The 27,106-nt window shown below is 47.4% G+C and overlaps 1 protein-coding gene and 1 long non-coding RNA gene across 7 annotated transcripts in view; both read left to right on the forward strand.

The window, feature by feature from the left end:
* Positions 1-27,106, forward strand: part of GALNT18 (polypeptide N-acetylgalactosaminyltransferase 18) — a 362,191-nt gene that overhangs the window by 318,548 nt on the left and 16,537 nt on the right. For all 6 annotated transcript variants that reach the window (XM_065528547.2, XM_065528548.2, XM_005578608.4 and 3 more), the window contains one exon: positions 20,888-21,052. In XM_065528547.2, coding sequence (XP_065384619.1) covers positions 20,888-21,052 — 165 coding nt within the window. The remainder of the gene's footprint in view (positions 1-20,887; positions 21,053-27,106) is intronic.
* LOC135967055 (uncharacterized) lies at positions 1,330-3,794 on the forward strand. The gene is made up of 2 exons (XR_010580882.2): positions 1,330-1,433; positions 3,550-3,794. It is a non-coding gene; the product is annotated as an uncharacterized lncRNA (long non-coding RNA).

Here is a 27,106-nt window from a genome sequence, read left to right on the forward strand (position 1 = left end):
ATTCCACATGATATGTTTTTCACTTCATGTCCAAACTCCGCAATTAGAGTTGTAAACAGTGAGTTTTGCATGACTTTTATTAAGCTCCTGCAGACTGGGAAGAAGCAGTCATTAGCACTCCACAGTGGGCCCATGTTCAGACTCACTAACGAGAGATGGACTGAGTCTCTTGCCCTCCACCCACCATTCTTTGGAGAGTCTTGCTTCCCAGGCCTCTCTGGCCTTGGGGACAGGTCACCAAGCCCAGTGACAGAGGAGCTGATTTTAGATCCCGCCTTGGCTCTGTGCTCTCTGACAAGTCACGTTACCTCTTTGAGCCTTCCTGATCAGTAAAATGGGGGCGGGTGCTGTTAAATAAAGTAACAAACCTGCATGTGCCTAGCACCAAATCAGGCACAGAACTGGGCTCAGTAATATTGGTCTCTTGTTCAAACTGGAGTAATCTCTCAACAAACATTCATGATTATTAAAGGTAGCTTGCATTTGTTGCTTACTGTTTCTAGGTGCTTTGTGAATGTAAGCTCGGTTAATACTCTCAAAGGCCCTTTGAAGTAGGCACTGCTATTATCCAGTCTTTACAGGTGAGAAAACTGGGGCTTAAGGCAGGTATGTAACTTGCTCAAGGTTACACAATTACTGAGTGGTAGAACCTGGTTTGGAACCCAGGTTGCCTAACTTCAGACCCCATGCTCAGAGCCATGACTCAATACTATCTCCCTGGTTTAGTTAACACGTGGCTCCCGCTCTCAGGAAGTTCTCTAGACAGAGACAGGACAATAAGCCATCACAGGGTGGTGTGATGCCAGCTGGGCACACAGGCAATGTTCAGTGCACACTTGCTAATGAGTGAAGGTTGCAGTGAGAATATGGGATGGACTTCCTGGTTAGTCAACTACCCAGGCATACTCTTCTCCTTAGGATCTCAAGGAAAACTGAATCTAATTTGCAGTTTTCTCCCTGACAGTACTGACAGCAGGTTTCTAAGATTTGGTTGGAGGAGATTTGAAAACATCACTCAATCAGTGCTACCCTTCCCCATCCACCCTGGGCTTGGTCACAGGCTGCAGGCTACAGGCTCATAAGCTCCCTCCTGGCTTGTGAGGGCTGTCTACACACGCCTCCTGCCTTTAAGGTTCTCCACTTTCTCTGAGGAATTGAGGTACCCATCTCCCCACTGGGAGATACCTAATCTCAGCATTCCAGGGCCTGAGCATTAGAGCCAAAGCCCCCCACTTCCCTTCTTCCCTTTCTCATCCCTCAGGCCTCAGCCCAAAGCCTACTTCTTTAGGGCAGTGTTTCCTGATTATCCCATCTAAGGTGCCCTTACTTGTTATTCTTAGATCTCTGTACCTTGTCTGATTTTTTTACAGCTCTTGGATTTGGTGATTATTTGTGAATTGTTACACCTGATGGTCTTTCTCCACCACTAGATGGTGAGTTCCTCCAGGGCGAGGCCTTTGTTTTATTCTCCAGGTGGCCCCTTGTTCCTAGTGCACCACCTGGCACAGGGAAGCCACTCAATGCACCTCTGTTTCCTAAATGAATGTTAAGAAAGTTGTTGATTTTTTTATGTAAATGAAGGCTTAGCCAGTCTTCCACACAGAGCTCTCCTAGCAGCCTGCACAGACACACAGCCCTTGAAAATTCCCAGCCTTAATCTCCAGCCTGTTTTTTCACCTGTAAAATGGGGTTAAAGCCATCTACCTTGTAGAGGCTTCGTGAAGATTAAGGGGAGGGATACAGTTGACCCTTGAACAACATGGGTTGGAACTACGTGGATCCACTTAGATACAAATTTTCTTCTGCCTCTGCCACAGCAAGACAGCCCCTCCTCTTCCTCCTCCTCTGCCTGCTGAGCACGAAGATGCCCTCCACCCACCATTCTTTGGAGAGTGAAGAAATTTATGATGGTTCATTTCCGCTTAGGAAATAGTAACTGTATTTTCTCATTTTGAAATTTCTTATTTCTATTTTCTTTTCTTTAGCTTACTTTATTGTAAGAATTTTGTATATAATACACATAAAACACAAAATATGTGTTAACTGTTTATGTTATCAGTAAGGCTTCTGGTCAACAGTAGGCTGTTAGCAGTTGTTTCGGGGGAGTCAAAAGTTATACGTGGATTTCCAATGGCATGGGGAGTCAGCACCCCAACCCCTACATTGTTCAGGATCAGCAGAAAATAGGATGCTTGGCACCAAGGCTGGCACACATGAAACCCTCAATCAACCAGGTAATCGCTGTTATTCTAGTATTAGTATTAGTTATTATTAGTCAAGATAAGAGCTGGCAGAATCTGTATCTGTTTATCACATTCAGTATCTTTGTATGGAGACCTGGGATGGGAGCTTGAGAGATGTGCCCTCCCCTACCGGGATAGAAGCCAGCTCCTGGTTATCTTTCTTGATGATGGACCAGTTGCTATGGGCACAGGTTGGGAAAGAGCAGGGAACACCTCCTTCTGTTAGTGTCTCTCCTGCCACCAAGTCATGCTAGCACATGATGCTGACCTGCCTTTCCATTTGACTCAACCCCCAGGCAGGAAACATGTAAACTCCTCAGACCCCAAGGATTGGCAGGGCTGCTTTCACTAACACTTCCCCTTTCAGCTTTCTATAATTCATTCCCCCATTCAAGACGGTCTTGCAGAACCACGCCCAGGAGGGTCCAGGATATGAACAGCAAGCCAGTGACAGAGTATAAGTTGCAAGAGTTCCATCACCCTAATGGCTTGCGTACCATGCCCTCCCTGAAGGCACTTCCTCTTTCATTTGAAGCAGGAAGTGGGGAGGCTTTCCTGTGATGTCCCTTGCACCAAGTGTAGGCCTTCAAGAAGTTGGGTACTTGAGTTGCTGCTCTTTTGTCCCATTTCTTAGTAGGGTGTCACCAACTTTTCGGGTGAGGCAGTTCTTTACTGCGTGGGACTGTCCTATTCAATGTAGGATGCTTACCATTCTTGGACCCTGACACCAGCAGTGTCCATATGAGACTAAAACATCCCCATACACCTCCAAAAGGCCCCTGGAGGAAGTGGTACCCACCCCTGGCTGAGAATCTGAGAAAGGAGAGTAAATAAAGAAGCTCTGGGATTTGGGAATGGCTGGCGGCATTGAGTGTGGGTATCTGAATAATGTTTATATCAGGGCAGCTTAAGGATATGCTTGTCTATTTCAAGACAGTTCCTAAGGAGATGTGTTCAGAATATATCACAGGCATAAATGGATTCTTATATTTGATTTTCCCAAGTAACCCAATTGTCACTACATTGCCTTTGTCCCAGATGCTTTTTCTGAAATCGGTTTGTTGCTCTGCATTAGCCCTGCCAGGGTAGAGCTTTGGTGGAGTCCTTGAGGTTAGCACTGTCTTAATATACTGGGAATTTAAGCAGAGCTGGGTCCTCTAAATCAATCACCAGAACAGCTTTAGTTGTTTTTTTTTTCTTGCTCAAAAATGCACTATTAAATGCAGACACACGTGTGGGAGTGGAGGTTGGCTTGAGTGAAGGACACATTTTAAAAGAGAAATTTTGTAACATTTTTTTTCTGCAGGAAAAAGGACTTGCTGGTCTTGCTTCTTGTACAACTGGGCTACAGAATAGATTTGCATCTCCTTCTATCAGTGTCTCTTCTGCCACCAAGCAGCATTTTTAGCATCCTTGGAATACGCTGGGTTGTTCAGAAGTCACCTAATCATATTTTCCTGGGGCATTCCAGGTGTTTAACAAATATGTGTTGAACAAAGGAATAACTAGATTAATGGAAAATTAAAGCTTTTTAAGTGGTGATTACAAAATGGAATGAGCCAGTGTTCATCTTCTTGCCCCCTCTGGGGTCTTCTAGGGTGGCAAGGTTCACCCTATCCTTGGGACCTGAGGACAGTTGAATCCAAGAGAGCATTTCATCCCTCATAATGAGTGCCTTGGTTGTGGAATGTCTGGGAGGACATGGCAGTGAGAAAACTTCTATCTGAGGAAGCGAATGAGGAAGTGGAGCCAGCGAGTATAGACTTCTTTTGCTTAGAATTTGCTCTGAAGGGATGGGGGTCCTGGCCATCAGAAGGGATGTGGAGTTGAAAGGAGGTGTGCATTTGGATTTGCTTTTTAAAGAAAGCAATAAGGGAACATATTTTGCAACTGAAGGGAAGAAACAAGTAGAGAGAGAGATCTGATATATTTAGGGGGACAATTAACAAAGCAATATCCCTGGGGGTGGGGACAGGGCGAGAAGAGGTGGGGTGGTCCTGGACGACAGGAAATGAACTTCTGCTGAGGTCCAGGAGGAACAAGTTTGCAGGCTGTCTTGCAACTGAAGGGGATAGTTTGCAGCATAAGGGGATCTGGGTATGTGAGAGAATGGAGAAGGTTTAGAAACCCTGCAGAGTGAAAGTGGCTCAGCTGCTAAGCAGGTACCCAAAGAAGTAATACTAGGTTGTGTTGAAGTACCTGGTTGAGGTTAAAGATCATGAGTTTGTGGTGGATTTAATTTACTCAGTTCCGTGAATTTTCTCTGGTAGTGCTAGCATCCAGGGAACAGGTGTGGAGAAGGTGAACGAGGCTATAGAGGTGGAGTTTACAGGGTGTAAAAGGCAGAAAAAGTAAGGAATTTAAAAACTGAAACTGCTAGCAAGAGTGTCATTATTGAAAATTGGGTGCAGCCTTTCTAGGGAGAGGTCAGGAAAGAGTGGTAAGTATAGAAGGAAAGAAAGAAAATTATTATTTCAAAGGCCTCAATTAGGTTGATGAGCAGGCATTGGGAAGTAAGAGAGTTGGTAATCAAGATTAATAGGTGTGTCATTTTGTGTTGCTATCACCTGAGGCTAAGAAATTAATAATGAACAGAAATGTATCAGCTCATAGCTATAGAAGCTGGGAAGGCCAATATCAAGGGGCCAGCATCTGGTGAGGGCCTTCTTGCTGTGTCATCCCATGGTGGAAGAGTGGAAAGAAGGGCTCAAGAGGGGACTAAACTTGTCCTTTTATAAGGAACCCACTCCCTCGATAATGACATTAATCTATTCATAAAGGCAGTGCCCCAATGACCCAAACACCTTCCATTAGGCCCCACCTCCCAACACCACCACATTGAGGATCAAGTTTTCAACATGTGAACTTTGTGGGGCACAGTCAAATCACAGCAAGGTGATTGGGCAGAAGTAGGGCAATGGAGGATTAGACTTCACAGGTAAAGTAGTTTGGGGCACTAAGAGCTGGGGTCTAGGTGTGGGTGGGCTAAAGTGGAACACAGCACACCACCCCAGAATTGAGGCCACAGTGCAATGTGAATGCTGCCCAGTGTGATGTAGAGGAAGCTGTGAGCCTAGTGCCAAAGACCCTGATGGACATAGCTGACTGCCTGGCACTTAAGTGAGAACAACAACATGGACAGAGGGCAATGGTGTGTGATGTCTGATTCTTACGGAGGAGGTGTTTTTTATACTAGGATGGAAGAGTGTACGTGTAGAAGAGGCACCAGGGGAGAGGAGAATGTCAGCTCCACCTTGAGTCCCGATTAGAGACTCAGCACATTCAAAAACACACGAATAATAGCATCCTCCAGGAAGAGCCTTGTTTGGTGGGAAAGGAAAGGTTTGTTTTGTGGGAAAGGGCCATCCTGGAATGATACTGTGGGTTTGATAAGAGGCTTCAGAAGGCTCAAGAAAAGGATTAGGAGGGAGGGCAAGGAAGGGGGGAAGGTCAACTGGGGAAGAAGCACGGAGCACATCAGGGGTGGAGTGAGGATAAGAAACCCCCACAAAGACAACAAAAATTAAAACTCATGTAGGGACACATTTAGTGAACTGCCTTTATTGAAAGTAACATATCTTCATGAAAATAGACAATGAAATGAATATCTGAGACTGGTGTCATCCAGGAAATCTGTGCTATGTGATTTCCACCATCAAACTACATGACGAGGATCTTCCTGCCAGGCCAGGAAATGGTGAGTAGAGTGGTATATGGAGATAGAATCATTGAAGATTTTTCTGCCAGGGAGTCTTCATGATCCATCTTCTACTGGAGTTTCCTCTAAGGTAACTCTTGTGGCTAAGGTAAAGCCACAAGGAAGTTCCATATGAACTGGGAGTATTAGAGAAAGTGGGTATCAGAATCAGATTGAGAGAAACCACATCTCCTTGTAATGCAGCCACTGTTGTCACCCTTGGCCCCCAGCTTTTGTGCTCAGGACAAAGTGCCCGCTTCCAAAACTCTGTCTGTCCTCATGGCAACTGAATTTTGTTCCCATCACATTGCTCCTGTATTTCATGCTACATTCTGTCCAGGACCATCAGGGCTATATGGAGTTTCCACTGTGCCAAAGGAAGTGATCAGCATCCCAGCTGCCATGAAGAAAAGAGGGCTGGGTAGTAGTGACCTTGGCAGGTCAAGGATGCCTTCCTAAAGAACTGCTTCGGGACCTTAAAGGAAGAAAGAGTGGGATGTGCACCAGCAAAAGCAGAGAACAGTTCAAAAGTGGGGGCCACATGTGGAAAGGGATAGCATCAGAACCTTTCCTTCTTTCCTCTTGAAGAAGCAGGGCATTGTGGTGGTTGAGGTGGGCTTTAGGGCCAGATGACTTGAATTTGGATCCCAGCTCTGCCAGTTTTCCTGTTTGATAGCAAATTGTTGCTATCCAATAATTTACCTCTGTTTCATTCTTTTTTCTCATCTAAAAATGGACATGCCCTCATCTCTTCCCCAGGGTTATTTTGAAGATTTAAATAAGTATGTATAAAGCATTTAGCATTCCTGACATATAGTGTGAACTCATTAAATTGGAAATATTATCATTATAATAATTTTTGTCCATCAGGAGGGGATAAAAAGGAATGCAATTTGCTGAACACCTACCTTGTATGCCATATACTTTACAAACACCTGTAAAAATGAGGTACCCGTATCAGAACACTTTACCATAAAACAAACTACCCCCAAAATTTAGTAGATTGAGACACATCTATTTTTTTTCTGAGAGCAGGCAATTTGGGCTAGGCTAGACTGGCTCTATCTCCTGCTGGTCTCAGCTGAGTTGACTCAGGCATCTGTGGTCAACTGCTGGTCAGCTCGTTGACTCTGTTTCTGGAGACCGGCTGACAGTCAGCTGGAGTGAGGGGCTTCTGGGCCATGTGTGTGTTATCTCACAGACTAGGCCAGGCTTCTATACATGGTGGCAGGCACAGGGCAGCAAGAGAAGGCTTGAGTTCTCAAGCCTCACCATGCATGATTGCTCATCAGGTCATGCTTGTATTACATCGGTGATGCACATTTCATTGGCCCAAAGTAAGACACAGCACAGCCCAGACTCAATAAAGGGAGAAATGAAGTGAAGGGAAGAGCTGCGCAGTCACATTGCAAAGTAGTTTGTATGCAAGGATGGGAAAAATCTGTGGCCATTTGTATAACACATCACAATGCCTCATCATGTTCACTTTGTATTATTTTATTCATTTGTTCACTCATTCAGAAATATTGAGTGCCCATCTTGTGATATGGCAAGAAAAGGGATCCCCAATATGAATGGCCTTAGTTTTGTAATACTTTCTCTGTCATAGCACAATCCATCTGGCATTGCTATCTGAGGTCTGTAACATCCAAAAAAGACATGAGCTGGAGGAAAGCAGGTCATATTTTCCCCAGGGACAAGGAAAATGGAGATGGAGATGGTGTTGGATCAAGTGAAATAGACAGATTTATATCTGCAGATTAAAATCAGCCACCATTATTTTATCCACATGAATGCCATTTTTTTTTTCTGGGTTAACATCTCCCTACTGGATCTTAACCTGCATATTTTATTGCTATGTTCTTTCCTATGTCCTTCTGATCACCAAGATTGCTATTGAGTCCAGATCCCACATTGACCGTATGTCATCTGTGCATACTCACGCATGTGCACGCACACACACAGAGATACACACATACATACATACATACATACATACACACACACACACATTCCACCACTCTCACTGGGAATATTCTAAGCTCTCCTTAATGCTGTGCAAAATAACTATTGTGTGCCAAAAAGGTATTGAGCCTCCTCATTTCTCAGGAGAACCAGGTAAGGTCTAGACATGGCATAGACTATGTCCTAGGGAGAGACCCCATTCTATCCAAGTCATTAATCCTCTGGGCTATATGGAGAGTGATGTCCAAGGCCCAAAACTGGCCAGAGAGCAGCTTAGAGGAGTTTTGGAGTAAAGGATATGAGGCAGGCACCAGGGAGTGCACCTGCATGAATTTCTGGATTCCATATGCCCCTGGAATAATCTATTAACACATTGATTCAACTAATATGTTTTGAGTGTATATCATGTAACAAACAGGAGGTTCATTAATAGAGACAGAAGGGTGAGCAAGACAAACATGGTGTCTGCCCTCAGGGAACTTGGAATCTAAAGGGGGTGACTGCTGTTATGGTAGCATCCCTGACAGCTAACACTGAGCACAAATCCTTCCATGTAATTCTGCCAACATCCTCGGAGGCTGGCAGTATTCTTAGCCTGTTTCCACTGATAAGTAAATTGAGGGGATGAATGGCTGTGTAAACTGTCTCTAGTCACACAGCTCAAGGGTAGTGGGGGCAGGGACTTGAGTCGAGGCAGTTTGGATCCAGAGTCAGTCTTTCTTGAATCAACCCTCTCCTCCGGAGACCCACATTGGATCAAGTCTCATTGGTATCTATGTTCAAAGTTTCTTGTACTTTTCCTTAAGAGCATGCATCACATTTAGAAGTTCTATTTTGGTGTGATTACTGGGGGAGGGAGCTGTCCGTCAGTTCAATCTGTCTTATGCTCCAGTAATATATGACCTCAAAATCTCAGTGGCTTACTGGGCCCTACTGCACGTCTGTTTCTTCCCTGACCTTATCTCTCTTTTGCAGAATCTTGTCAAAAGCAACTGATACTAAAAAGGCATACTCTGCATCTAAGCACGGGCTCACTTGCCGTATTATCAGTCTACCAAGATATTGCAGGCCAACTAAGATATTTATATCTTACCAAGCGATTTCACCAACCGTCTCATGGTTGCATAGATGAGGTCACCATCTTTCCAGCCTCCAGTGGTGGTTTACTCATCACCTATCTGGCCTTAAAGTCAGTGCCCATACTTTAAGGTTTGGCAGTACCCCTCCTCTAGTGTCGGTTTTTTTATCAGTCATCTTAAGCTGATGTCCCCACATCTCAGTGGATTACAAGATTTGTTTATTTCTTACTCATGCTACATGGTCGTCATCATTCAACTTCAGCTCTGTCATCTCAACTTTTTCTAGGGCCAAAGGGGCAGCTCCTTTCTAGGATGCTGCAGGTCCAGTGGCAGAGAACAAAAAGACAGTCGATATATCACATATTGCTCTTGAAGCTTCTGATTGGGAATGACATCTGTCACTCACACTCATGTTCCAGCTAGTCATGTGGCCGTGTCTGACATTAATGACATGGGGATGTACAATAGCTCAGTAGGGAGGGGAATACAGGAAGAAGCATCATAGGAGAGGGCAGAGACTATTTTGAACAACAATTCAATCTGTTAGAGCAGTTAAGAAGTATGAATTGACTGTCACAAGCTGATGCAGAGTGGGCAGACTGTTGTTTGTGAAAAGAGTGTCAGGGGAAGTATTCCTCGGTGCATACGATATGCACCCTCTTTGCTGTTTGTGAGTGAGTGAGTAGGCACAGCTTATAGCAGACAAGCAGACACAGCTATGAAGTGTTTTGAGCAATACCTTCCAAAATAGAGCCCAGTAGTCAGATATCAGGTGTTTGAGATTTCTTGAACATAGAGAACTTACTAATGAACAAGCTAACTGTATTTGTTAATTTGCGGGGCGGTCATTATCAACAACAAATAAAACAAATTTGGGTAGCTTAAGGTAAAGACAAAGGGTGAATGTTTTAGAGAAAACCTGGGGCGATTCCTTTTTAGACTCAGAGGAAAGGTCGAGGGGAAAGGCAGGAACTAGGACAGCTCCAGGGGCCTCAGCAGCAAAATTCATGGCTCTTCCCTAGAGAGTTGCCCTACGTGTGTCTTAGCTTCAGGGCTACTTTTCTGTGTCTTTCTCTTTCAGGTTTTAAATTCCTGGGGGAAGTCTTCTTGGCTCTTTGTAACAGCTCCATTCTCACTGATGGGCAGGGTGGCAGAGTCCCAGAGCATAGACCATTTGGGCCAAGCCCTAGGCAGAGCCATCTTCAGAGGAAATGGGTCACTGTCAGCCAGGCTGACAAGGGGTGTGTGCTAAATTACTAGAGGCAGCTACTTCCTGAGGGTCAAAGCGAGGATGAAATGTGCTTTTTACCAAAGGTGTCCCCTATCTCCGGATGACCTCATCCCCTACAGAGAAGGATTGGCAAGATAAGTTTGTGTGATGGTGTCCCATGAACAGTCCCAGGTCAGAAGGGTGCAGCTGTTCCTCAGAGCCCCAGGTCTGCCTTGCAGGGACCTCAGGTGTCATCATGGCTGCTGCACTGAAAGGTGGCCTGTCAGATGTGGAGTCCCCAAAAGGCTCAGGAGCACCAAGTCTGGTGTGTATGAGCCCCACTGCTGACTGAGGTTGCGCTAGGGCCCAAGTCCAGTGACAGGCTTGGGCTCAGCCTCTATCTAGTGTCAGTGCTGAGTACCTGGGCATAATGGCCACAGGTGGAGCTAGCCACGGGCCAGCATTGTCTTGAGTCAGGTTTCTCTAGAAGCAGATCCTGAGACAAGGGTTTGTGACAAGTAATGTATCTGGAAGGCAGTTCTAGAAGCACTAGTAAGGCAGTGGAAACATGAGCCAAGGGAGAAAGAAAGGCCAATCAATGGCATGTGAATGCACAGGTTAGCAATGTGGGCCGCTGGTGCCAGTGCTGCTGGGGATTTCTGGAGGCCTGTAGGGAACATGTCTCCAAATTATCCCAAGAAGGAAGAAGGATGGGTTATTTGTCCACCAGCTTCCATCCATCATTGGTTGGGGGCTGCTTCTGGAGCTAGGTACAGGAAAGGCAAGCTCCTGCAGCAAGAAAAGGCCCCCAGGCAGAGGGCAGCAGGGGCCGACAGAGGAGGTTGTTCACACAGCCAGGGCTGGGGAGTGCCCAGATGCATGGGTGAGGCACTAACAGTATCCACTACAGCCACAAACAGGGCTGACACCAGCTTATGCTGTCAAAGTGAATGGGATGGGTTTTCCAGGAGTCACTCTAGCTTTGTCCTATATCCAGGAGAGGCTGAGCCCTGAGGGGGATTGCCACCACACCCTTGCTATGTTCCACATCTGATGATGGTCTTCTCAAGGGTTGCTGATGGGCCAAGTATGTTTTGAAGGACAGCCACTGAGGGCTGTCAGTCTCTCTGCCTTTTAAGACTGAGTGCAATGACTGCATCTCCAGAGCACCGGAGATAATCCGAGTGCAATGTCGCTCTCCACGCCCTTTGCGGCTCTTTACTGTCTGGTTTTGTTCTGACAGCAGCACGCATCCTGCGCATATCCTTTCCCTGAGCCAAGTCCAATTCTTCAACGACGGGGGCCCGGCCTACCACCCTGGCCATTGTTATTGATTGGGCCTCCTCTGTGATCTGTCCCGTGGCAGTGTGTTTCTGCTTGACGTGGCTTTTGTTTGCAGCTCCCATCTGTGTCAAGGCACTTTGCTGGAGAGAGCCACTGAGGCAGGAGCCTGTCCCAGGCAGCCAGGCTGGTCTTGGGGATGCAGGCACAGGGCAGGAGGAGGAAAGGGAGGAGCAGTGGCAGAAGAATCTGGATGAGGGGCTAAGGCCTAGATCAGGAGAGTTCGCAAGTGCTGGTCGCTAGAGACAGACCCGGAGGCTGCAGAAAAAGGCAGACTTCACCAGCGATCCCAGTAAATGGGGCACCCATTCTTTGTCTTATACTCAAGCACACCGAGGCACCTCCAGGCCAAGCTTGCTTCCAGGCTCCTTGGATGTTTTAGAGTCAGAAGACTCTTAGAGCCCCTCAGATGTGCTAACAAGTGGGGGCACTCACGGATCTGAGTCACAGCTCCCTGGGGGCCAGCGGGGTGCTACCCAGTCTCTTCCCCACCTCATCCCATTGGCACTATCATTCCTTAAACGGCATTGTACTGTCAAGCCTCTGTGGCTTGTGTTTGCCTGTTTCCTCTGCTAGAAGTCCCTTGTCCTTGACAAATATTTGGGCAAACTACTCTCTCTTTAGGCTGTTCTCTTTAGACTCATTACTCACGGACAGCCCCAGGTAGAGACTGTTACTCCAGCTCTGGGGCACCCCAGCACGCTGCCCACCCATCTGTTGTAAGCTGGCCACGAACATATTCTACCCATCCTCCAGCACTGTCTGTCTCTCCACCAGGCTGAGACTCCCTGAGGGAGGGGCTCCCCGTCTCCTCTCTGCTTTCCCAATGCCCAGGCCAGCCCCAGCACCTGAGAGGCACAAAGGGTGTTTGTTGAATTGATTGGGATCAAGTCCTCACTGATAGGCTGAATTCCAGTAATAAACCTCTCCCCAAAATGCTGAGGGATTCGTGTGCCTGTGCTCAGCCTCACCTGTTCCCTCTCCACCAGGGAAATGGGTTCACAGAGGAAGCCCTGAGCTAGAAACCCAGCCTTACACATGTATGTCATCACACTAATGGAGAATGGTGCTTATAAATGCTTCCTGTTCCTCACATGGACCTCATGCTGTGGTTGATGAACATAAGATCATTCTGGAAATGACTCTCCTTCATTTCTGATTTAGCATCAGCACACTGTGGCCCTCAGCACTGTAACGAACCTCTGTGTCAAGGGGTTAATGACCAATAACCAAACCCTTAAATCAGCCTGCCTGTCTGCAGAGAGGCCTGCAGCTTGTTCTTTGAAAAAGAGGAAAAAGCCCATTTCTAATACACATTCTGGATGTCACAGCCAACACTCTGTAAATTGAAATTTAATAAAGCAAGGCTCCCTTCCTTCTTCCCGCCCTCTGTGTCTGGCACCCTGCCTGTTTCCATGACTCTTACCTGCAGACCTATTGATCAGACTCAAGACAGGGGCACAGAGATGAGGAGGTGAAGCATTGTAGCTGGACGGGTAGCCCTCTCCCTCCTGGGTCTTTTCTTGCCCTCCTATGGATACCCTGGTCCCTGCCTACCTTGTCCTTGCCCTGCAGATAGGGATAAGTTCCCCCTTCTCATTGTGGGGGCAAGCTAGAGCCCTATCTGCAGGGGCATTGCTTTTAAGCTAGAATCCAGAAGGGTGTGTGCTGCACCAACATTTCACTCCTAGGCTTCCCAAACTCTCCTTAACCCAGGTGGTTTTTAACCTTAGTTACACATTAGAATCACCTGGAATAAATCCCTGTGCCCAGGCCCCAGCCCCTGAGACTGTGGTTTGTAGGTTTTAAAGCCCCCCAGGTGATTCTGCTGTGCAGCCAAGGTGGAGAGCCCTGCCTTAGCTTGATTGCATTTAGGAGTTTGTCCTTGTGAGTCTTGTGATTTCATTTGCTCTCAGATATTCCTCGTCTTGCAAGATCCAGGCCATAGCTTGACTGTGCCTTCAATGACCTTTGCCAACCACCCGATTTTAAAAGTTTGCAATCACCCTATTATGTGCAACTCTTAACTCCCTAGACAGTGTCACACCACTCCCCTGTTATGTCCCCCAGCCCCTCAGAGAGCTGGGCTCTTAATTCCTTGTTGGGCTGCAACCATCCAGAATACGGATAAATATCCAAAGAAATGACAAGGATGCTGGTTCATCCATTTCCAGTGTAAGTGCCTGGCCAATTCAGTTGTTTTCTCCCTTATGATGGGTTCTAGAACCTCTTGTAAACAGTGTCCCAGTATAACTCTCCCTTTCCACCCCTCACCACTCTCCAGGCCCAGGACAGTTTCAGCCAAAGACGATCACTGCTGCCCCATGCTGGAGGCTCAGCGGGGAGAGGCTAAATGCCCCAAAGATACCTCATTTTTCATGGACACCTACTTGTGTAGGCCAGCACAGTTGCCAAGGAAGCCTCATTTAATGGAGGAAAAACAGCTGGTCCAAATTTACATGCCCATTGTTTGGAAGAGAACTCGTACTCCAGTTGTGCCTTGCAAATGTGTCTATTATTAAGTAATGTAACTAACCCTATTTTGCCCAATGTTCTAGATTTGCCTGGGAGGCCCTCCTTGACTCTTCCTCTGCCCATCCCATGATTTTTGCATCTCAGTCTTTATTTAGCTTGGTGAAGGTTCCAGAATTTCTGCGGAGGCTGAGGCATGACATAGGTATTGAGGTCTTGATAGAAGAGGGGATTGGATGATTGAAAAATACATAAATTGTAGTTCTACTTTTAGTTCTTTAAGGAATCTCCAAACAAGTTGATCCAGCAATCCCACTCCTGGGTATCTACTCAAAGGAAAAGAAGTTCTTCTATGGAAAAGACTGGCACACGCATGTTTATAGCAGCACAATTCACAATTGCAAAAACATGGAACCATCCTAAAAGTCCATCAACCAATGAGTAGATAAAGAAAATGTTGTATAAATACCGTAGACTTCTACTCAGCCATGAACAGAAATGAGATAATGGCATTTGCAGCTACCTGGATGGATCTGGAGGCCATTATTCTAAGTGAAGTAATTCAGGAATGGAAAACCAAACATCCTATGCTCTCACTTAAAGTGCAAGCTACGCTATGAGGATGCAAAGGCGTAAAAATTATATTATGGACTCTGGGGACTTGGAGGAAGAGGTGGGAGGGGAGTAAGTAATAAAAGATACACAATGGGGCCAGGCACAGTGGCTTATGCTTGTAATCTCAGCACTTTGAGAGACCAAGGCAGGCAGTTCACCTGAGGTCAGGAGTTTGAGACCAGCCTGGCCAACATGGTGAAACCCTGCCTATACTAAAAATAAAAAAAAAGTTAGCTGGGTGGGTGGCATACACCTGTAATCCCAGCTACTTGGGAAGTGAGTCAGGAGAATTGCTTGAACCCAGGAGGCAGATGTTGCAGTGAGCTGAGATCATGCCACTGCACCCCAGACTGAGTGACAGAGAGACTGTCTTAAAAAAGAAACAAAAAAACTACATATTAGGTACAGTGTACGCTGCTTGGGAACTGGGTACACCAAAATCTACCACCTGTTCCCCCAAAACTTTGAAATAATTTTAAAACAAAAATATGTAAATTGGCCATATCAAAGAATGCAAGGGAGTGGGGCCTGGTGGAGGTTGGAGGCAGGAGGTTGAGGTTCTCGTCCACATGTTTGCAAAGGCTCTTTGGTGGAGTAGAAGCTAACAAAAGCCTCCTCATCCGCAACATCCTCCTTCCTCCTGGACAGATGCCTCCTGCTTTAGAGAAGTGGTTTTCAAACTTCTTAAAATTCGTCAAAACCTATTGTTCAAAGAAAATGTTATATGAAAGTCAATAATCCAAAAGACAAAAGAAGATCTGCTGTGGTGGGGCTGGGAGAGGGACTCTGGAACCCCAACCACAATGGCCCCTGAGACCCCTTCTTGGAGTCCCCAGAGCTCAGCGTGACAACCTGATGGGAACGGCCCTGGTAGTCCCATCGCTGGTTCATGGGTGAGTTCAGAGTGGCCCTTGGGACCAAGCTCCCGGGCCTGGGCAGCTGCAGCTGAAGTTCGGGACTGGGCAGAGGCAGTGGCCATCAGTGCAGCCGAGGAGAGCCCCTCCGAGGAATGGGTAAGGGACCACAGGCCCTGAGCTGCCAGAACTCAGCCTTCCTTGGGACTTCTCCCTAGGCAGGGAGGGGAGAGAGCAACTGCCTACCTGAGTGTCTTCACAAGTTTTTAAAACTCTCATAGCCTCAGTTTCCTTGTTCTTAAAAGTGGCAGTAGCCACAGGCATGGAAAACACCTAGCAGAGGACTGCTAGGGGCACAAAACTGTGCATGTTTTCTTCTCTTCCTTCCCTTCCTGAGGCTGTTCTGCTCCAGGTGGCAGAGTTTCCATCCGCCAGGTGAGGCTTGACACTTGTGAGGCGTGGCTCCTACGGAGGGCTGGAGGCCAGGCTCTGAGACCAGGGTATCCTACAGGGTGGGGCCCTTGCCCCAAGGTGAGGGGACAGAGTCAGGAGAACCTCCGGCCTTAGGGGGACATTACCCAGCCTCGACTCTGTGGCTCCGAAGGCAGGAATGTGAACCAGAGTTCTGTGGTCTCCCTGGCCAGCTGTTGGCTCTCAGTCATGGCTCCTACCCCTGGCCTGGAGGAGAGGAAAATGCTGCTAGCATAAGATCCAGGATACGGATGTGTTGATTCTTTTACCTTGCAGGTGATTTTGCTCTTCCTCCTGCAAGCATCAAAATGAAATGCTGGAGATCTGGTTTGCAGCCCTGCTGAGCTGTGTGGGGCTGAGTAGAGAATGAGCCAAATCAATCATTGGCAGCTGAGGAGGAGCTGAGTGGGCAGGGATGATGTTTCTCTGCCTTGGGGGTTTGTAAGACGTCCAAGGCAGGATAACAGCTTCCCCAGCCTCGGACCAGTTACAGGAGGGATGCTGCTGTCTCAGAACTTTGTAGCATCTTTTATTCTAGGCCCCTCCAGCTCTCTAGTACTGTATTAGTCCAGGGCCCCATCATGACTGGAAGGGATCACAGTGGAAGCCCTCTCCCGGCTTCTCACTGCCCCTCCAGCTTGGAGGCTGGAGCTGGAATGACCCCAGGGAGGTGCGTGAGGGAGGTGAGTGGTCACACCAGTAGCTCTGGAGTTAAACTGCCTCGCTGTGAATCTCAGCTCCTCACCAACCGTGTGACTTCGGAAACATTGCTTATGGTCTCCTTGCCTCAGCTTCCTCGTCTATAAGGTAAGGGATAATATTAGTACCTGCCTCACAGAGTTATTGCTAAGATTAAACAAGAATAAAGCATGTAAGTTATTTCATGTCTGGCACAGGGTAACAGGTAAAAACACGTCAACTTTTATTATACGCTATCTCAGTTGGGGTATCTCAACAGCGGCACTACTGACATTTTGGCTAGATAATTCTTTGCTGTGGGGGGCTGTCCTGTGCATTTAGGATGTTGAGTGGGATCCCTGACCAGCCACTAGATACCTCCCACCACCCCCACCATCATGACAACCAAAAATGCCTCCAGGCATTCCAAATAGCCCCTGGTTTGTAACGTTCCCCCGTTCTAAGTCACTTCTTGCCTTACACCTTCCAGAGTCTCCATTGCTCAGAAAGCTTAGCTATGCTTGCTGGGCCTGCAGGCACTGAAAGTGGGGCAACTTGTACAAAACTTTTTCCCCTTTTTTGTGTTCGAGCCATTGGTTTATTTAATCCACTAGGCTGGGCTTCTGAGATGTCCGTGTGAGGACTTGAGAGAATCCTCTTTGCCAAACCTCCCTCTGTGATCTGCCAGCTTCGTGGTTACGCCAGTCAAAATGCACTTTGTTGTTTTGTTTTTAAATAACAACTGTCCAGCCCTATTATGATTTTCCCAGACTCTGGAGCAATAAACAGCTCTGATGACAGCTGTACCAGATAGTAAGTGCACACGTTTCTCCTGTCATCTCCCTAAACTCTTCAGAGCAGCTAAGTGGATAAAACTGATTTCAGCTGTTACCTGAGTAGCCACTTGTGTCTGCCAAGTCTGCTCCAGAGACAAGAACCAGGCTCTGATGACAGAAGAAGAAAAACATGGGAATGACTGGCTCCCTTACTGTCCTTTTCTTACAGCCCACATCCCTAAACCTCAGGAAATCTGGGTCCTGGCATGCAGGGAGATTAAGAGCTACAGTGTCCTAAGGAGGTCACAGTGCATTCAACCCAAGGGTATAAACAGGTGTACACCTTTTGGCGAGAGGCCCAGGTGGCAGGTTGAGGCCCCACACAGTTGAATATTCAGGGCAGGCTTTCTGGACGTGGTGGGTTCTCGTTTCTATTTTCAAAGTAGTGAGAGTTGGGGTAGGTGAGTGCAAGAAGTAGGGGCACTTCTCATATTCATGTGATTGGGGTCATTATTTCCTGACACGTTGTTGGTTTCCCTAAAGTAGCATGGCTTCTCCAGGACAGGGACCATGGATTTTCTCATCTCTGTAACCCTAGATCCCAACTTAGAGATTACTTGTTAGTTGAATAGAGGTGATGCCTAACTCTATGGCTGTTTGATTTTCTACATCCTACCAGTTGCCAAGTTCTCCCTCAACTACAATAAACTAGAAGCCACAGGACATCAGCTTTTTTTGGTGGTGACCTGGAAATCCAGGCCACACAATGGACAGTCTCAGGATTCCAATGAGCAAACCGCCCCTTGCCCAGGATAGCTTTGAGGAGTATCCCCTTGCCTCTTGTTCTGGTTACATTTCCACATTGAAGCTAAGCATCCTACATTTGGCCTCTGCTCAGAACTTTGGTCACTGTAAATCCTTCACCTTTGTTATTGGAAGACTCAGTCATTTTAGTCATTTTGATGTCAATTTCCATGGATTTGCCAAACCTGATAACTTGTAAGGTGACCACAGAGAGCAGATCTTAGCTGTAATGAGCGTCTTCTCCTCCTCCCTCCAGACACACTCTCAACCCAGCTCCCTCCACCCTGAGAGGCTGACTTTATGGAACATTTCAATGGAAATCTCTGGTTTCCAGTTGCGTTCTGCCAATGGCCTGACCTAGTACGAGATTGAAGTGGGGAGGAAAGAGTGAACTTGGGGTGTTTGTTAAGCATCACTTGCCATGACCCCCAAGCCCTCCTCTCAGCTTTCTCTCCATGACTTTTCTCTTACAGGTTCTGGTGACAGCTCTGTCCTCTCATTCCACTGGGCATAGGGGTACTAACGGCTTCTTGTTACTTTCCCCAGGGAACCATCCTATCCCTTGTGGTTCCCTGACACCCTACCCACACCTTTGAAAATGGTGCGTTTATTACACACTCCTCAGGTCTCCCCCTACTAAAGTGGGTCATCTCTTTCCTGTTGAAGTCTTGACTGTTCCTAAGGGAACACCCTGCCTGCCCTCCACCCCCTCCCAAGAGCCTAAAGCGACTTCTGAGCATCAGGAAGAATCTGCCATAAAGGACCACCCTTACTCGCCCTCCTCATCTGCACTGCCTTCTTTCCACTTCTGTCCCTTTTATGGCCTGGCACACAGGTTTAAAAAGTACTTGTCAACCATCCTCTTTTACTAAAGCAAAAAATACATCATTTTGCCATTTTGAATTAATCAAAAATATTTGCCAATGAGAATTTTTGAACACGTCAAGATAACCAGAGAGAACACCCTGAATATTTAACCTAAAGTGGAAAAGTGTGGTATCTTGGTTTGTTTCTGGGGCCTAAGCACTGGGGCAGGGGGGCACTAATGATGAGGGTGGCAGCATGTTAATGCCTTTAGCAATGTGAGGAGAAGAGTTCACAGAACCCTAAGACTTTTCACTTGGAGCCCTGATGGGGAACCACGGATCATGGCTAAGGGAAGTTGCTGAAAATGTTGAAGGCCAAGAGTCACGTGGCTTTCCCCTAGACCAGGCCCAAACTACCGCCCATGGGAGACTCCTACTTTTGTAAATGATGTGTTCATGAAACACAGCCATTGGTTCATGTTTTTCTTTTCTGGGATGTGTTTGCACTACAGTAGGAGAGTGAGTTTTCAGAGGCTGTATGGTCCTCTGTGTAGAAAGGAGTTTGCAGAGCGAGCCTGGCTGCTGTCCTCTGAAAGGCTTGCTTACAAGGTTGGCATCCAAGAGCCTGGGTCTCAGGATTCCCAGCAGAACTGATAAGAGTGGCTCTCTGTGCTTAATCTGATTATACAAACAAAACAGCCTAGGTTTGCCACTCACTTTCCTTCTGGAAGTCTGGGATTTTGGTGCATACTAGGCAGAGCCTGCCTATGTGACAGTCCCCTGTAAAAACCGTGGGTGCTGTGTCTCTAATGTGCTTCTCGGTAGATAGACAGCATTTCTCATGTGTTGTCACAACTCAGAGGAATTGAGCATGTCCTGTGCAACTCCCCCGAGAGGGGACCCTTGGAAGCTTGGGCCTGGTTTCCCCTTCTTTTTCCTTTTCCTTTTGGGTTTGTTTTGTATCCTTTTGCTGTCATAAATCATAGCAGTAAGTACAGTTATGTGCTGAGTCCTGTGAGTCCCCATAGAAAATCATCTAGCTGAGGGGTGGTCTTGGAGACTCCCCAGCACACCCACAAAACCAAACATATTTGTCAACCTGCCCTTTAAGAAAAAGTTTGCCACCTCCTGCTCTGCACAGTCGTAGTGTGCATGGAAATGATGTTACACACCTCCCATCCCACAAGACTGTGCTTCCTGAAGGCGCCGTCCAGGCTTTTTGCTCTGACAAAGCACAGTATCTGACATGAAATATTTATGAAGGGAGGAAATCGGGGAATCTGTAAATAGTGGATTAAAAGCAGGCAGATCACGAGGTCAGGAGTTTGAGACCAGCCTGACCATCATGGTGAAACTCCCGTCTCTACTAAAAATACAAAAATTAGCTGGGCATGGTGGTGCACACTTGTAATCCCAGCTACTCATAAGGTGGAGGAAGGAGAATCACTTGAACCTGGGAGGTGGAAGGTTGCAGTGAGCCGAGATGCGCCACTGCACTCTAGGCTGGGCAACAGAGCAAGACTCTGTCTCTGAAAAAAAAAAAGAGAGGTTTGTAAACTGGGTGAAGAAATAAATTTAAAAGGTTATGATCAATGTTTTCCAATGAAAGATTAGAATAGAAATCAGTGTATATTACATATGTAAGGGTGTTTTATTGTAGTTATACAGGTGGACCAGATACTATACTGGATCATAATGTAAAAGGGTTTCTTTTTGTCTATTGCAATAGAAAATAATCTGAAGGCCACTGGATGTGACTCCAGGGTCTTCCCTAACTGTGGCCTCTCTGCCAGCTGCCCAGGAGAATCACCACCTACCCTCCTGTCTCTGTGGCCATTGGCATTTATCCACACTCTCTCCCTCCCTCCGCCCCCAGAACGTGTACTACACGAGCAGTCAGCAGATCCATGTGGGCATCCTGAGCCCCACGGTGGATGACGATGACAACCGGTGCCTGGTGGACGTCAACAGCCGGCCCCGGCTCATCGAGTGCAGCTACGCCAAAGCCAAGAGGATGAAGCTTCACTGGCAGTTCTCTCAGGTAACAGCCCGAGCCCGGGCACAGTGGCAGCCGTGTTGGAAAACGAGGAGCGTGGCCTCAGGGGCCAGGGAGGGGATGGAGGAGAGAGGAAGGAGAGAGACTGGCAGTAGTGAGGCTGTGGCTCCAGGCTGCTTCTCAGGGATTTGCCGATCACCTACCATGTGCCGTGGGTCTCGTGTGTTAACTATTGATCCCTGTGATATTGGCTTTGAGGGAGTTTATTATTGTTGTTGTTTTACTATAATGATTTTATTATTGTACTTAATTTTTAGATATAAGGAAACTGAGGCTCAGAGAGGGGAGTCCCCTGTCCAGAGTCTTACAGCTAGGGGTGGGGCTGGGATTTAAACTCGGGTCTTTCTGACTTTAAACCTTCACATTTCTCCTATACAAGCCTCTGCTCACGAGACGGAGCCCCCAGTCTCCCAGGTGTAGACAGTGCTGGGTCTCTGATCTGCAACCCTCTCTGCCTTCTGCCCAGTATTGGGTCACTCTGGGAGAAGAAGTTTCCTTGCCGGGCAGCATCTTGGGGCCATTTGGCAAAAGGCAGTCCTCACACTAGTGACCGTGGGACATTCCTTTATTAAGTCTCTGTTAATTCAGGGGCCCATATTTGACTTCCTGCTCTTCACTGGCCCCTCATAGCTCCCATTATAGAATAGTGGCCAAGGATCTAGATGCCTAGCTTTGAGGAGAACTTCTGCCTCTGCCCAGAGGTCTCCTAGTCACCAGGGAATCTGCTAAGGTAGGATCCATTTTCACCCACAGATAGGGATGCCTGCCTCCCAGGTGGAGCAGGTAAAGTGTTAATAACAGGAAGTGAGGGAGCCCATGGGGTTGTGGAGCCTCAGGGCTGCCTGGGGCTGTACATGGTGGACACTCCCAGGGAAGTTCAGGAGGGAACACCTGTATTCATGGGACTGAGTGGCAGGAGCCCCTGACTCCAGCCTCCCGGCAAGCTGCTTCTCCCCTGGTGAGGAGGAGGCTGCTGGGGCCACTGCGAGGAACTTTGGAAGCTGGCTATACCTTCATTCCAGTCCTGGCGTCCAGTTACTCTCCCTGTAGAAAGGGTGCTGGTAAGGGGAGTCCCAGCTACATCGTATTCCATGGGCATAGGGCACCTTTGACTGTGGTGTGGGTGTGCAGAGTTAGAGGACTGACAGAGACTCTTAGGTCGTAAATAAACGGTGAAGGTCAATACTGAGCTGCAAGTTCAAAACAAGGTCATGGACTTAGGAGCTAGTTAGAAAGCAGAACCAAGAGCCTCAACCAGGGCTGTGTGAACACAGGAAAGCAGATGGTGGAGAGGAGCCCAGGAAACAAATGGGAGCATTTCCGAGGGCAGATGGAGGATGCAGGTGGCAGCTCTGTGAGTCCCAGCTCGCTCTGCAAAGTGTCAGGGGTTCAATGAAAGGGAACTCATGCAAAGGACTCATGGCTCCTGCCCCTTCCTGTCTATGTAACCTTTGGTATGTGCTGTAAACTATAAAGTTCTGTCCCAATAGGAATAACAGCTAACATTCATATAGTACTTACTGCGTGTCAGGCATATATTAACTCATTTAATCCTCACCACAACCAGATGTGATAGGTACCACCTGACCTCATAGCTGAGGAAACTGAGTCACAGAGAAGTTAACGAACATGCCCAAGGTGCTCCTGCTGGTCATTAGTCATGAAATAGTTCCAATTCTCTCTTACTTCTCATCACTGAAGTTACGTTGGAAGTGGCCACGTGGGAGAAGGCCAGAGGTCAGGGCTGAGGCTTGAGACACAGGGTGTTCGTCCTCCCACCTCCCTCTCTGTGGAAACACCAGATGCGCCAGCTGGGAGCTGCTGCTGACTCGACACTGTGCCTGGCAGAAGCCTTCATCACTTTCCTCTGCCAGATTTCCAGCTCAGGGGACAGAGGATGGGGCTACGTTTCCCTCCTTTCCTCCAAGTTGAGAGGCAGAGGGAGGCCTGGGGTGTGTGGTGTGGGAGGACAGTTAGGTACATGCCTGGTGAGGGATGGCTGCCGTTTCTCAAGATGGACTAGGTGCAAAGTAGGCTTGTAGGTTGGAGACAGCAGCATCCCGCGTGCATATTCTGGGCTCCGTGGAGGTGAGTGGGGCTGACTTTGCTGGGGTGAAATGGGCTTCATGCCTGAGACTGTCTTCAGGGTCTATGTGAGTCATAAGGGACCATTTTCTACTGCCCTCAGCCAGACCTGCTGGGCCTCTGGGTTCAGCTTGCCCTGCCCTCTGCGAATGGAACAGTGCAGGAAGTTGGTGGTGGTGCAGCTAGGGGTGGGCAGGGCTGGTGGCTTCTCAGAAGACAATGTACTTAACTGGGAATGAATGTTAAGAACCTGGGAGCCTGGTCTCTTTGGAAGGAGTAAAGGGCATTCCAGGGAGAGGAAACAGCATGTGTGAAAGTTGTGAGACATCAAAAGCAGGCCGTGCTCAGGGAGCTTCCAGGAGTCAGAGGGTGGCTAATCCTGGAAGGCACAGTGGAGAGCGGCCGAAGAGCCTAGAAGGGCAACTGGACCAGGCCTGGAGGCCACAGGACCTGGTGGATTTGGTTCTATGGGAGATGAGGATGTGCAACCCCAGGTCATGTTTAGGTCTGGGATTTTGAAAGCCCCCTCTGGCAGGGATTGTGAAGCTGGATTAGGAAAGATTCTAGAAAACGAAAGAGGCAGGATGAAGAGTTAGCAGGAGGTTGAGATGCAGTTTGAAAGTTTAGCCATTTCTTCCTCCCTCTCCTCCATGACCCTGGGGTCTTTGTGGCCTGCGTCATCCCCCAAAATCTCCTCTCAGCACAGGCTCTAAGGCCAATCCTAGGGGCTCATCCTAGGGAAATGTTGACAGGCATCACCAGGAGTCCTCTGATCGACAAGAGTACAGCTTCAGATCACTGCAGGAGGAGGATGAGCAGTGGCCTCTGGGCTGTCCTGGAATAGCCCCTGGAGGCCACAGCCCTGCCGGGCACTTGCAGCCCTGGGGACTTGGTGTCATCCAGACACGGGTATTCCTGAACTGAAGTAAGCATCAGCCCTCTTCAGACTCCTCTGCCTGTGAGCCTCAGCCTTTCTGCGTTCAGCCTTATACCGTTTGATGTTAATAGCACAGCAAGCCCACCTCCAAGATGAGACATTGAGATGAAGTCACCCTCCAAGATCACATGGCCTGAGAGTGGTAGATTCACTGGCTGAATCTGAAGCCCGGGCTGCTTTGACATCCAAGACCTGCACCCAGACACTTCTACCCTCTTTCCAGCCCTCACAGAGTCCTTCCCACCCATGCTCTGAAGTCCCCACTGGAGTAACTCAGCCTCATCTCCTGTGCACACCTAGATGCCTTGGGGCTGTGGCCAGCCCTCCCCACGCCTCCCATCTTGCCTGTCCATCCTGGCTATAGTAGAGAATGAAACACTGTTGTAAAATGGGCATTCTTGAGGCAGAGTCACCCCAAGTTCCAGCTCCCTCCTTCCCTTATCCCAGGGCATGGCTTGAAAAGGCAGCCCCACACAATTCCTGCTTAAACAGACATAGCAATCAACAAAGCAGGCATCTGCGGCACACAGCTCTTCGGTGACTGGGCAGTTTTCAGCCACTTTGGCATATGTCTAATTAAAACTCCCCAGAGTGCTTTGGCAACCATATCTTTGATCGTTCTACAAAAGGGAACCATTTGGAAATATTATTTTTGAATTATTAGTTTGCAGACCCAGAGCAGCCACTCTCACTTGCTATTTAATAATTAAAATATGTGAAAGTTTTGCTTACTGCAAAATGATCAATATTTATCAAGTGACCTGGAATCTCTCCTCAGGACCTCATTGGTGAGGAGTTGCTGTTGACAAGACCTGAAGAAGCCCGGAGCCTCTTAAATGATTAAAGTCTTGTGCTTGGGCTAATTTTCTTGCAACAGGTTTTAATCTTTGCAAATTGCATTCAGATCCTACCAACTAGGATGTTCTGGTATAGAAGTTGGGCTGAAAGGAGCTTTTCCTGGGTGCATTTCAAATCTCCTTTCTCGTTTCACATTATGCACTATTTATTCTCCTGAGGACCACATTTAAGCTCCGCAGACACTCAGGCTGAATTAATTTTAAAATAATCTGGTGTGTTTTCCCAGGTTCTCCTACAAAGAAGATAGGCATTTGCATATCTTAGTGTTCCATCTCATACCCTGATTTTCTGCTTAACAAATAACATACATTTCCTCTAACTCCCGCAAGCTCTTCTGAATTTCCAATACTTCAGGCTGAACCAGGACAGCATTAGATACTGACACTGAGAAACTGCATTTGATGAAAACATCTCTTGGCAACGCTGATAGGCAGGGCTCTGATGAGCAATTTTCCAATGATGAACAGTCTTTCCTTTAGTTGTTCATCAAACATTTATTGAGCATGGGGGTTGGACAGGAGGAATGCAGATATAAATCAGACACAGCCTCTGCCCTCAAGGAGCTCACGGGCATGTAAACACAACAGAACCGAATAAGAACAGAAACCAAGGGGTGTGCTGTGTTCTGAGAGCCTGGGATGACCGACTTAGTCTGCAGAACTCAGACATGGCTTCACGTAGGAGTCTTGTTTGATCTATATCTTAAAGGTTGCAGAGACAGTTTCCAAGCATAGAAAGAACATCCCAAGTAGAAGCTCACTTGGGCAAAGGCATGAAACAGCCAAGCATATTTTAGGAGTAGGAATCCATTGTCTGGTGTGGGTAGAATTTGGAGTTTTTGATGGGGCAAGAAGGAGATAAGTCATGTAGAGCAGATAATGGTAGTTGAAAGCCATACCAAGAAGATGGACTTCACCTTAAAAGCAGAAGGAAAGAATGGGGAAGGTTCTTAAGTAGTAGATTTCCACGGTGGGGTGTGCAAAATCCCCCTGGCAGCTGAAAGCGGGGTGGATCAGAAGGAAAGAGGCTAGAAACAGGGAAGCCAGATAGGGAGGAGACTATTCCATTGTTCCGGGAAGAGATGGGAGGACTTGGATGCCACAGGGGTTTGGGAACAGATAGCTATCAGGGAGGACTTTGAGAGACATTTCAGCAAGTTGTTGCACAGTGATGGATTAAATGACGGTAGTTGGGTGGTGGAGTGGTTCTTAATATAGGACCATTGCCAGCCCTGTGTTTGAGAACATTTGGTGGGCAGGCAGAATTGCCTCCTTCAAGCTACACACCCATCTCTAAACAGCCAACGCCTCCCACATCAGCACATGAAAAAACTTCATTAATATTAAAAGTGGTAGTTGTTGCCTTCAGTGATTTTTCCCATTGGTGATTCCTCCAGGATTAAAGAACTTCCAAAACTACTGGGATGATAAGTTCATATGCATTAAGTATATGTCTTTCAACCTTCTGAGAGTAGTCTCTATACCGAGATTTGGGGGATTCTGGGATTCAGTGATGGGTTTCTGTGAAAGAGGCATTTGGTCAATGACCCCTGGACCAATGGAGGGAGAGGGAAGAGGCAGATACCAGGTCACTACAGAGAAGAACTTTGTGGCAGGATACTTGTCAAGCAAAGCAGAGGACTGACTCTCAGTAGTAACAAGGCCACCTCTCCACCTGCAACTACCATTATTTCTTTGAATGGTTTATAATAGCCTAACGTTAGAGGGAGTCCTCTGTTCAAAGATGTTATTGAAGAGATTCTTGCTCTAGGAAGGCTATTGTCATGATGTGTTCCTCCAAGCTCCCACTTTCTGAAAGCCCATCTGTATGTTTGAATGCATGGTTAAAGAATTGAGGACTATTTAAGACCAGAAATAGCTCAGGAGGGTCAGTGTTCTACCTGCAGATATCTGAAGGGCTGCTTTGTGCAAGGGCCCAGCAGGCTTGTCCTGTGTAGCCCTGAGAGGACCAGCAGGGGGAAATCAGGAGCAATTTATTGAGCTGCTTTTTCATAGAGTTGTCAATGAGGCTGATGGCTTGGGCAGGTGGTGAGTTCAGGAGACCATCAGCAGGTTGTCAAAGGCTCTACAGCTCTCAGTGGAGTTGGGCTGGGTGATTTTTAAGGGCTTATGGATCCTGAAATTCTGTAATTCTAAGCT

Source organism: Macaca fascicularis, chromosome 14, assembly GCF_037993035.2.
Source record: "Macaca fascicularis isolate 582-1 chromosome 14, T2T-MFA8v1.1".
In the NCBI taxonomy this organism is placed as follows: Eukaryota; Metazoa; Chordata; class Mammalia; order Primates; family Cercopithecidae; genus Macaca; species Macaca fascicularis.